This window comes from Eretmochelys imbricata, chromosome 11, assembly GCF_965152235.1.
Source record: "Eretmochelys imbricata isolate rEreImb1 chromosome 11, rEreImb1.hap1, whole genome shotgun sequence".
Classification (NCBI taxonomy): domain Eukaryota; kingdom Metazoa; phylum Chordata; order Testudines; family Cheloniidae; genus Eretmochelys; species Eretmochelys imbricata.
Window position 1 is genome coordinate 61,006,113 of NC_135582.1, and position 12,096 is coordinate 61,018,208.

The 12,096-nt window shown below is 41.8% G+C and overlaps 1 protein-coding gene across 2 annotated transcripts in view; it reads left to right on the top strand.

The window, feature by feature from the left end:
• ABI2 (abl interactor 2) overlaps positions 1 to 12,096 on the top strand; it is a 101,305-nt gene that overhangs the window by 80,723 nt on the left and 8,486 nt on the right. For both annotated transcript variants that reach the window (XM_077829980.1, XM_077829981.1), the window contains 3 exons: positions 390 to 548; positions 7,610 to 7,696; positions 8,026 to 8,199. In XM_077829980.1, the coding sequence (XP_077686106.1) occupies positions 390 to 548; positions 7,610 to 7,696; positions 8,026 to 8,199 (420 nt within the window). The remainder of the gene's footprint in view (positions 1 to 389; positions 549 to 7,609; positions 7,697 to 8,025; positions 8,200 to 12,096) is intronic.

The following is a 12,096-nucleotide window of genomic DNA, read 5'->3' on the forward strand; positions in this document are numbered from 1 at the left end:
CTGATTTGTGAATGAAACTCTAGTTCAATTTGAAAAAGACCTTCATTCCTGAATTTACATTTATTATGAAGCATCATATAATATTACTAACTGGAAACAGTGTCCTCCAGTTTTAACGTTTTAAAGCTAAAAGTTCCTCATTTTTGTATTTGCTTTTGCTGGTGGTGCTAAGTATAGCAGTTGAGTAAGAGTTATTTTTCCTTGTGTCAGTATTATCTGACATTCAGAGTTCAGCTGATCTGGCAACTGAACAAAATGCTCTTAAGATGCAGACTTACTGTTCCCTCCCCCCCTCCCAAATTCAATCCTTGGAGTAAGTCTTGAATATAGGCATAAAAAAGCCAGACTTCAATCTTCTCTCTGCTAATGCCTCTTTCTTTCTAACCCAGGTCACCCAGTTCAGTTCTACAGCATGAACAGACCTGCCTCCCGGCACATCCCCCCAACAATAGGGGGCTCTTTACCATACAGGCGCCCTCCTTCCATCACTTCACAAACGAGCCTTCAGAACCAGATGAATGGAGGGCCTTTTTATAGCCAGAACCCAGGTAAGAGGGTTACTTCAGTATATCCAATCCAAAACACCAGTGTGTTCATAACTTCAGAGTTGTGAAGTCTCTTTGATACTGCACTGTTTCCACAGTAGATTTTGTGTGCTGCTTTAGGTGATTTCTAATACAGTATTGGTAGCCCTGGTAAGGCTATTGTCCACATATAAGGTGTTCAGTTCCCATTAATGCAAACAGCCTAGAATAGTTTATTTTTAATTGAAGCGAGTATAAAATAAGTGTCTGACTCGACAAAACAGTGTGGGGAGGCACTACACACAATCCCCTTTACACGGCTCATCCGGTGGATCTCATTCTTGGTCTGCAGTACCCCTGTTGTTCCAATACTGGTTGAGGATTGAGTGTTTGGTCTTTCATGAACTATTCGAATCCTGGTTCCCAATTACTTCAGCCTGGAGACTTGTATGTTTCTCTCCTGAATAATGGTCAGTCTAGGAGGCAGGGCTTTCCTCTTGGAGTGTGTTTTATCAGGCATCTAGGGTCAGGATGCCATTGGTGCTAGACATGGCAGGTAGGAGGAGTTCTGCGACAGGAGTCAAGCTTCATATATGCTGGTGTTAGTCTAACTGGTGACCCTTCTCTAAAAGTAGGTGGTTTAATTCTTATCTGCTCAATTTTGAGACTTAACAAGAAGTGACATGTCCTGTATCTGAGTAGGAAAGTGCTGACCATTCATATAACCAGACCTCTTGCCCACATTTCTGATTAGAGAGGAAGGTGCTGTAACAATAATGGAGATGGGAAGATGTTTGGCTTAAGAACAGATTTTCCTTTATACAGAAGATGCAGAGAGATTCAGTAGGAATGTTTGAAGATTATTGATTTTCAAATTTCTTATACTTAAGCTAGATACGTGCAAGTGGTGCAGTGATGCTATTCTACAGTTTTAAATTGTACACGTAACTTGGAATTATGGTCAGATTCCAGCATCTGGCCTCGGGGATTTGATCAAACTCAAACATATCATTTTATCTCCAGTTGCTAGCTAGCCTCCAAGAGGACGAGATGGTGGGTGGGGGAGTGAAAACGCATGACTTAATTATACTAGCTACTTGAGTTATAGTATTTGTAATGTACATTTATAGGCATGTTGAAAGGTGAAAAAAGATAGAGGGAGAAGGTAAAGGAAATAGTGTCAGATACAACTAAAAAGAAATGCTGTCTGAAGTAAAGAGGATTTTCAGTATATCCAGAGTGTTCTTGACCACTGTTCTGTATTTCTGTTTTTAATGAAACCTCCTTTGGAAGTTACCACTACTATATTGTAAAAGATGCCAGATATTCTGTAAATAAGTTATGTAACCATAATTCAGTCTGCTTACCCGAGAAGAAAGTAATTATTAAAAGGATTATTCACTTGAACTATAAATCACAAAGAAAATACTTCCATGGCAGGGACACTTGGCACAGCATAAATAAGGAGCTGCAGGAGAAGACGTTTTCTAAATCAATGTCCAGGCAGAATGTGGAATCTTAGTTGTATTCAGGGGGGTATTAAGGCAGGATCTATGTATCTGGACTCCCAGGAAGGGAAGGGGCGCCTTTGGACTCGCCAAGTTAGAATCCATGAGTGGGGCATATGACAAGTGGTGGCTGTGGTTTCCCTTTGTAGAAGGAGGAAGCATTGGCAAGATGGGGGACCATAGCTGCTGCTTAGCCCTACTGTAGGGTGGGAGAAAGAACAGATCTTAAAGTTTGGGGAGACCAGTGGAGGGAGGAGAAGGAGGAGAGGATTTTTGGGGTGGGGAAGTGAAGGAAAGGCCTTTGGAGATTATCAGGATAGAAGAAACGGGGATGTCAGAGCAGGTTCATCCCATTTCATGTGTGGCATTTTTTTTTCAAGGAAGCCAGTACTGTTTTTTTTTCTCTCACATTGTGTGGATTTTGTGCAGGGGATATTGATGCATTCCCCCCCCCACCCCCAGTGTATTTTTTATGTGCTTTCGGCATAAATTTTTTTCTGGATAGCACTACTAAGGCTGTTTAACTTTTATGCTGCAGTGGTGAGGCTGTTTTTGGAAGGCTGTGGGGATGTAAGCATGTCTGTGTTTTATATAAATATGTCTAAAACTGGGTTCTGAAGAGCTACTACCAATTGCAAATTACTGACTGAGGATAAAGAGGATTTATGACTCTCCTTCATTGTGGGAAAGAAGGAGAATTGAGTAAAAGATGGCACCTGCATACAATCACTTCACTCATCACAGAAATGCAACTGCTTCTGGGATGCAACACGAATGCTTAGTAATACTCAGTAATATTGCCCAGCAGTTATATTTAGTGAAGTATACCGTGTCCAAATGCAACTAAAGGGGGGAATTCAGATAGAACAAAATTACCTGAGTTAGAGAATGTACAGAACGCTGGTATTAACATCCCTAGTCTTTTCATAGATTCCAAGGTCAGACAGGATCAGTGTGATTGTCACAGTTCAGGGAAACTGCACCTGTATTCCCCCTCTGTGTCCAGTGAGGGCACCCACTCTAGACGCCAGGCTCCTCAGAAGAATCTATATGCCTGCCGATAAGCCTACCAGAGAACACCCCAACTCCGGCAAGGAATCTGGCAGTTGATGAGTTCTTCAGACATCACAAAGGGATTTTTTTCTGTGGGCACAAGTTCAAAATAGCTGTTAGCTCAGAACAAGCCCCCAGTCCCCCATGTATCTCTGAGTCACTCCTTTGTACAGTTTGGGTCTTTGATCTGCAGAGACCCTGAATAAGTAATCAGCCAGATAATGGTTCCGTCCTCAGGGCGAAGTTTCAGAAGGTTGGATCTTTGCATAACCAGAGGTGGTGAGAACTCCACTTAACTTTGTTTGTCTGGTGCATTGTTGAAAATAGTCCTCTGAAGCACATAACACTTCCCAAGGTATACACTAACCACATCTTCCCCTATAGAAGTGACATACAATCCCACAATAATACATACACTTTGCATTTTTAATACAGCAAACTCCTAAAATACTTAAACTTCATTGAATTAATTTTAATTTAATTCAGTAAGGTTTGTCCCGGATATAGCAGGAAATTGCCACATTTATCACAGTTTTCAGAGTAGCAGCCGTGTTAGTCTGTATCCGCAAAAAGAAAAGGAGTACACCTTAGAGACTAACAAATTTATTTGAGCATAAGCTTTCGTGAGCTACAGCTCATTTCATCGGATGCATCCGATGAAGTGAGCTGTAGCTCACGAAAGCTTATGCTCATATAAATTTGTTAGTCTGTAAGGTGCCACAAGGATCTATCAATGATCATCTAGTCTGATATCCTGTATAACACAGGCCATAGAACTTCCCCACAATAATTCCTGGAGCATATCTTTTTAGAAAAACCTCTAATCTTGATTTTAAAAATGGTTAGTGATGGAGGATCCACTGTGATCTGGGTAAATTGTTCCAGTGATTAATTACCCTCACTGAAAAATGTACACCTTATTTTCAGCCTGAATTTTTCTAGCTTCACGCCATTAGATCATGTTGTACCTTTCTCTGCTAGAGTGAGGAGTCCGCTATTAAATATTTGTTCCCCATTTGGTACTTTGACTCTAATCAAGTCACCCCTTAGATGAGATGAGCTCTTTGAGTCTGTCACTATAAGGCAGAAAGAAAAGGAGTACTTGTGGTACCTTAGAGACTAACAAATTTATTTGAGCATAAGCTTTCGTGAGCTACAGCTCACTTCATCAGATGCATTTGTTAGTCTTTTTCTTTTTGTGGATACAGACTAACACGGCTGCTACTCTGAAACCTGTCACTATAAGGCAGGTTTTCTAATCCATTAATCATTCTCATGGCTCATCCCTGAACCCATTGCAAGATTCTTCTTGAATTGTGATCGCGAGAACAGAGGACAGTATTCCAACAGTGGTCGCACCAGATCCATAGTAAATTAACCTCTCTACTCCTACTCGTGATACCCCTGTTTATGCATCCCAGAATCACATTAGCCCTTTTGGTCACAGCATCGTATTGGGAGCTTATGTTCAGCTGATTATCCACTTTGACCCCCAAATCTTTTTCAGAGTTATTTCTTCCTAGGAGAGAGCCCCCCATCCTGTAAGTATGGCCTACTTTGTTCCTAGATGTGTACATTTACATTTAACTGTACTAAAATGCATATTGTTTGCTTGCATCCAGTTTACCACACAATCCAGATTGTTCTGTATTAATTGCCTGTCCTCTTCAATATTTTAACTCCTCTCTCCCCAGTTTGCGTGTCATCTGCAAACTTTATCAGTGATGATTTTATGTTTTCTTCCAGGTAACTGATTAAAAAAGTTTAGTGTAGGGTCAAAAACAGATTCCTGTAGGACCCCAATAGAAACAGGCCTGCTCAATGATTATTGCCCATTTACAATTACATTTTGAGACCTATCAGTTAGCCAAGCTTTTAATCCATTTAATATGTGCCCTGTTAATTTTATATTCATTCTAGTTTTTAATAAAAATAGTCATGGGTACCAAGTCAAACATCTTACCAAAGGGTACGTGTATTACATCAACACTATTGTCTTTATCAATCAAAAACTTGTAATCTCATTAAAAACATTGTTAGTTTGGTAGGATCTGTTTTTCATAAACTCATGGTGTTTGGCATTAAGTGATTGCTTTCCTTTAAGTCTTTATTAGTTGAGTCCCTTATCAGTGACTCCATTATCTTGCCTTGAATCGATATCAGACCGACAGACCTATAATTACCTAGGTCATCCCATTTACCCTTTTAAAATACTGGCATAACGTTAGCTTTCTTTCAGTCTTCTGGAACTAGCCCAGTGTTCCAAGGCTTATTGAAAATCAGCATTTAATGGTTTAGCACGCTCCTTGGCCAGCTCTCTTAAAACTCTTGGATGCAAGTTATCTGGGTGTGCTGATTTAAAAATATGTAACTTTAGTAGTTGCTGTTTAACATTCTTCTGAGATACTAGTGGAATGAACAGTGTTGTTATGATTAGACTACATCATCTGATTTTTTTCAAATAAAGAAAAGAAAGATTTATTGAAAATTTGGCTGCCTTTTGTGAAGTATGATTGATGATTCTATCATTTTTATGTGGTAGTGGACTAATACCATTGTTAGGATACTTTTTGTTCCTAATATACTTAAAACACCTACTCCTTATTGGTCACAGATTTCTCCTTGTGTCCCTTTGGTTCCCTTATCAAATTTATACAACTCCTAGCTTCTGATCCATATTTGTTACTATCAACTTTCTTCTGTTGTTCTCTCTCTCTATTTTTATAGCTGCCTTCGCTTCTCCCCTAAACCAGGTCGGTTTTTTCACCAATATGGTCATCTTTCTTGATCGTGGCTTTTTGGGCATCTACTAAAGTGTTCTTAAATGTCTCCCAGTTAGTATTCACATTTTTTTCTGATTAAATTCTTCCTCCTGGCTGATTTGGCTCATGATTGTTTTCAGCTTTCTGGCTCTTCTTAAAGGACCAAGTATATATTTTCCTGATTTAGAGTTTATTCTTTTCGGACATTATAAATGTGATCAAGTCATGATAACTTGTACCTAAGGTATCATTAAAGAGTTGCTGATCACAGAAACAAAAATTGTCTATCAAGACTAATCTTATGAAGTACAACAGGATCTCTACTGATCACAAATAGCCAAGGCCTCTGTTTGATATCTCCACTAAAAGATATTGTCTGATGATCCATAGCAACCCTTTCAAAATATTAACTAACCCATTTTAAATACTAGTTGCAAAAAAAAAAAAAAAAAAAAGTGTAGACATTCTACATTAGAGTAATGCCAAGTTTCTTTACAAAATAAAATGAAAAATTCTCTTAATACCATCCTACTTTTAAAACACCACTGTTTTGCACAGGTCATACATATACTCAGATATTTAGCCCTTTATTTTAATGAGAACTCTGTACTTACTTTTTAAAGGAAGTTAATGAGGGTGATTGAGAAATAATCTTAAATAATTAAATATATTTTTCCTCTGCCTTCAAACAAAACCATTTAAATTGTTCTCCCCCACCCCCTCTCAAATTTATAATTCCTGGACAGTTAATTCTCTTGAGGGAATTTTAAAGTGAGGCTCTAGACCCCTGAAAATAAAAGTTTATAAGAGAAGTACTGAAAGTTCCTTCATCTTCCAAGTGTGTGCAGTTTCTCAAGGGTTTTCTCTCTCTTATTCACACCTAACACAAGTGAATTGCATGTTTCCTGAGGTCATTTGGGGTGTATCTAGATAAATCCCTTCTGGAGCTTGGGGTGAAGGTGAAACTGGGGGTGGGATGGGGGAGGAGCTGGGGCTAGAGGCATGGCTGGCCTGGGTACAGAGAGGGAATGAGGGCGGAGCCAGGCTTGGGGCTATGTGTGGCTGGGTGGCAGTCCCTTCCTGCCCCCCATCTGGGCTGCCGCAGGCCCCACTGTTCCCCTCCCTCATTCCTCCGTGCCCCTCTAGGGGGGGGTGCGGCCCACAGTTTGGGGATCATTGCGTTAGAGAGACAGACTGGGTGTAGTAATGTGTTTTGTTGGACCAACTTCGGTTGGTCAAAGAGAGAAGCTTTCAAGCTTATGTAGAGATCTTCAGCTCTCTAAGCTTGAAAGCTTGTCTTTCACCAAGAAAACTTGGTCCTCACATACTTTGTCACTCTAATATCCTCAGACCAGCATGGTTACGTGAACACTGTCAACAAATCAATATTATGTTGTTGATCAAAAAGGAAAAGCTCTCTTGTATTTTGTTAGAGCTGTTCATAAAGTTTTATATTCTACTCCAATAAAAATAGAGTTTAAGAGAAGAAAGTATCTTCATGGTAGTTCGATGAAACAAGTTCTTAAACTGAGTTTTTGGTGTTATGATAAGGAGCTGGTGTGGGAATTTTCAGATAGAGAGAACTAAAACTTGCTGCAAGTGATATTTATATTTCTTAAAGCTCTTTCTTTTGGATGTCATCCTTTTTGTCACACCTCCTTTGGCAGCTTGCTGTAGTGCCCTAATGATGGATATGCCTACTTTCCTGTTTGTCGCGGTTTTATTTCTAATTTATTTGTCTTTTTTTACTCCTTTGCTGCAGTATCCCTTGCTCCTCCTCCTCCTTCCATCCTACAGGTAACTCCACAGTTACCACTGATGGGATTTGTGGCCAGAGTTCAAGAAAATAGTAAGTTTGCTTCTTCCTTGTGCTATGATAGGGCATTGGGTATGGCCTTTGTTTCATGTGTGGAAAAACCTTAGCTGTACGTAGCTTGAATTCTGCTTTTTAATATTTTTCTTTGGTGAATTTCAAATAAAACAGGAAAAAAACAAACAAGATGAAAAATATTTGTCAAGGGAATCTGATCCTTTCGCCTCCCCATCTTAGTGTTCCTAAATTCTAGCGGTAGGTCCCCATGAAACTAGCTAGGAAGCTCTTGACTAGAGACCACTACTTTTAATCTGCTACCGTAGTTCTAGAGGGTGTTTCATGCTGATCTTGCTGCTTATTTTTAGTTTCAGATACTCCCCCTCCTCCTCCACCTGTAGATGAGCCAGTCTTTGATGAGTCCCCGCCTCCACCCCCACCCCCAGAAGATTATGAAGAGGAGGAGGCAGCTGTGGTGGAGTACAGTGATCCTTATGCTGAAGAGGACCCTCCATGGGCACCAAGGACCTATTTAGAAAAGGGTAGGGTTAAAGAGAGAGAGATGGTGGTATCGTCAGGTCTACAGTCTTTTGCTAAAACCCCTAACTTCAGAATTTACCTTTGTTAAATGAGAATCTTTCAATAGGTCTGTTGGTTGCTTTGGATAATTAAGCTTTTATATCATTAATCTGCAATTCCTAAAGAAGTCACTTTGTCACCTTTCCGTCAGTCCATATAGTTTGTGATTCTAGAGATTTGCTCTGGGTGCAGAATTGATCCCTTCAGTTGAATCACAATGGTTTTTTTTATTCAAACGAATTCTCTAGGATGCCACCGTGTGTCTAGTAATATGAGTTGTTGCTATGTAGGACAGGTTTCTTGCACATTGCTTCATTAACACAATACTGGATATTAAGAGTATGCTACTGTGTGGTATCCCATCTGATTTCTCCCCTCTTCCCATTGTACTGGAGATGGTGCCTATAAAGTACATTCTGCAAGGTTACCAGGAACATAGGACAGGGAATGGACTTCCTGGGCCATTAAGTCCAGTCCCCTGCTTTCATGGGCAACCCGTCATATAATCCTGTTCATAAATTTATCAACCTCATTCTTAAAACTAGGTTTAGGTTGCCCATCCCCACTACTCCCATTGGAAGGCTTTTCCAGAGAGTCACTTCACATAGTTAGAAACCTTCTTCTAATTTGCAGCCTGAATTTATTCATGGCCAATTATATTTATTTGTTTTTGTTACCAACATAGTCCTCTAGCTTAAATAGCTTTTCTTCCTCATTCCTGCCACTTGATGTGTTTGTGCTTGAGTCACAGTAATGATGCTATACTTAAGACTGCAGTTGGCTTTCTATTATAACTCCAGTTTTAATCTCTCCTTGATCTCTTAAAAAAAGAGACCTGTCTGAAATTTTGCATGTTACTTTGACAGAGACATGTTTAGGAAAAGTTTCAGTTTTAAGCAAAATATGTTTGAGAAGTGAGACTTTGGAAGGCAAGTACCAGGCAAGCTCCTTGTGCCCCATAGCTGGCATTAGCCTTATACCCAGACTTAGAAGTCTGTCCAGATCAAGACCTTTCAAGCTATGCTGGCTTTGTCAGAGAGGTCACCTTCCTTGAGGTAGTTTCTGTATTTTCCCTCAAGCAGTATGCAACCCCCACTCTCCTCAGGACTGCTGGATTTCGTGAACCTTTAGAAAGCAGTGCCCCTCTCTCAGCAACAGATGTTCAGACATGAGGTTATAAAAGGGCTGCCTAGTGCCAGCCACACCAGTTCATTCCATTCTGTGGTTAGCTGTGTGTGTAGGAACTTTCTCTTGATGGCTGCAGGGATTTATGGGGATTTTATCCAAATCTCCCCTAAGGGTGGTTAGATGGTAGTAAAGTTAGTAAGTGTTAGACAGCTTGTGGCAGTTGCACACTTGGTTTTTGTCTGCACCATGGACATTGGTATTGGCTGGCCAGACCTCCAGAGACAAGGGCAGATTTTAGTAGTCTATGCACATTCTACTTGTTGGCTTTGTCTGCAGGATCCAGCTAAGTGTGAAAAAGCTTAGCTCTTTCCTCTCCGACACTTCTGGCAAGATATCTGTTCCCACGGTTCCTCGTGAAGTGTGTGGCACTGCTGTGGTGACAGCACTGACCTGGCCTTACATTGGAATGTCCACGTTAAGTGATTTTGGCATGCTGATGACACACATCAGAAAGGCAATGGTGACTTTCAAAAGCTTATCTCTCTGCCAAACTTAAATGGGAATTCATGGGGCAAAAAAGAGGCCATTCCCTGCCCCCAGTGTTTTGTCCTTGCCAGAGTTTGAAGGCCTCCTGAAAGCGATGAAGTTAGAGCTGCTCACAAAAATAGTTTTAAGAATCTCAGAACGAAAAGTGAGTGTGTGCGCGTGTGTGTGTAAAGCTTAAATTCCATCTTGACCGGGTACCTTTTTGGGGAATTAGTTACACTAAATTTCTTTCACAGGCTAAAAACATGGTTAATATAGAGTAGGGTAATGTCACCACAGTGCACAGAAAAATGAAAATTTCTGTGTTACTGCCACTGAAAACTTTTTGTTGAGAAATCCTGGTTCCAGTTGCGAAGCAGGGCAGTGTGCCTATAAATAAATAAAGAATGATATAAAATGTAGCACAGCAAGACTTTCCAGCTGTGGGTAGTGAATGTTCGACACTCCAACATTCACGCTTAGGGTTGCCAACTTTCTACTCGCACAAAACGGAACACCCTGTCCCCGCCCCCTACCCCACTCCTCTGAGGTCCAACCGCTGCCCTGCCCCTTCTCAGAGGCCTCACCTACCCCCCCCCCCCCCGCTCATTTCATCCCAATTTCACTCACTCATTTTTACTGGGCTGGGGCAGGGGGTTGGGGTGCGAGGTGTGTGTGTGAGGGCTGTGGCTGGGGGTGCAGGCTCTTGGGTGGGGATGGGTGATGGGGATGATGAGTTTAGGGTGCAGGAAGGTGCTGTGGGCTGGGACTGAGGGGTTCGAAGTGCAGGAGGGGGATCAGGGCTGAGGCAGGGGGTTGGGGTGCAGGAGGGGCTCAGGGGTACAGGCTCCGGCCAGCACTTACCTCAAACCGCTCCCGGAAGCAGCAGCATGTCCTCTCTCCGGTTCCTATGCAGAGGTACGGCCAGGCAGCTCTGCATGCTGCTCTGTCTGCAGGCTCTGACCCCACAGCTCCCATTGGTCGCGGTTCCTGGCCAATGGGAGCTGCAGATCTGATGCTTGCAGCAGGGGGCAGCGCACTGAGCCCCCTGGCTTTCTCCGATGCATTGGAGCCAGTGGGGGGACATGCTGCTGCTTCTGGGAGCCACGCAGAGCCACGGCAGGCAGGGAGCCTGCCTTGTTGCGCTGTGCTGCTGACAGGACTTTTAATGGCCTGGTCAGCAATGCTCACTGGAGCTCCCAGAGTCTCTTTTTGACCTGGAGTTCTGGTCAAAAACCGGACGCCTGGCAACCCTTGTCACGCTGCACCAAGAGAGAAAATTCATCCATGCAAGAAAAGTACTTTATTTTTATTTATTTAAAAAAAAAATTGAAAGTAGCTGGGGAAGAAATGAAGATTGTGAAGAAGCAACCTCTGCCAGTCCCAGCAGACTCCAAAACTGCTGTCTCTTTTCCTATCTAACTGCCATAAGTGTGTGGTTCACGAAACACCCAGACTTCACCGGCAGGCTGAAACAACTTGTCAGACAAAATGTCTGACTTGCAGGATATTTGCATGCATTGCTACACTTAGTGACCTTTCCATGGATCTGATTGACATCGTTCTATCGATGCACACAGACTCTTTTGTTTGATAAACATTGCTTCAGCTTATTTGTGTCAAGGAGGCTTATTTCCATGAGGGAGGGCAGGAAAAAAAGCCACTGACACAAAGCATGACTGTCACAGTGGAGTGTCTGGAATGGGCATGCCGATTACTGACCTTGGTGCACCTGACACGGAGTGATCAGCTTTTTCTGGGAGGTTAAATCTCTCCATTGCACTTCCTTCTGTGAGAATAGGTGGCATGTTTTCTTCAGACTAGGACCAGGACAGGTCACTTCTGTAAATCTTTACCCTTGTTGATCAGATTAATTGTTCACAAACATTTGCTTCTTGCTTTGTACCCTGGGTAGTATTGAGGGCACTCAGCATTCGCTCTGTTTTTGTTGCTTGCGGACACTGCTTATTCTGCGAGGCATTTTCTGTTGGGTGAAGCTTACTGCACTGTTAGCGTGTTCATAAGAAACAGTAAGTCCCAAATATTTAATGAGGAGAACTTTCCACATGTGAGACTTCTCACTCTTTTGGCTGTTGTTGTATTTCCTAACTCCAAATACACTTGTAGAGAGCAATCTTCACTCAAGTTCTGGTAGCCTTGTCACCTGGACCTCAGGAAAACTTTGCTGGTCTTTAATCGAATAAAGG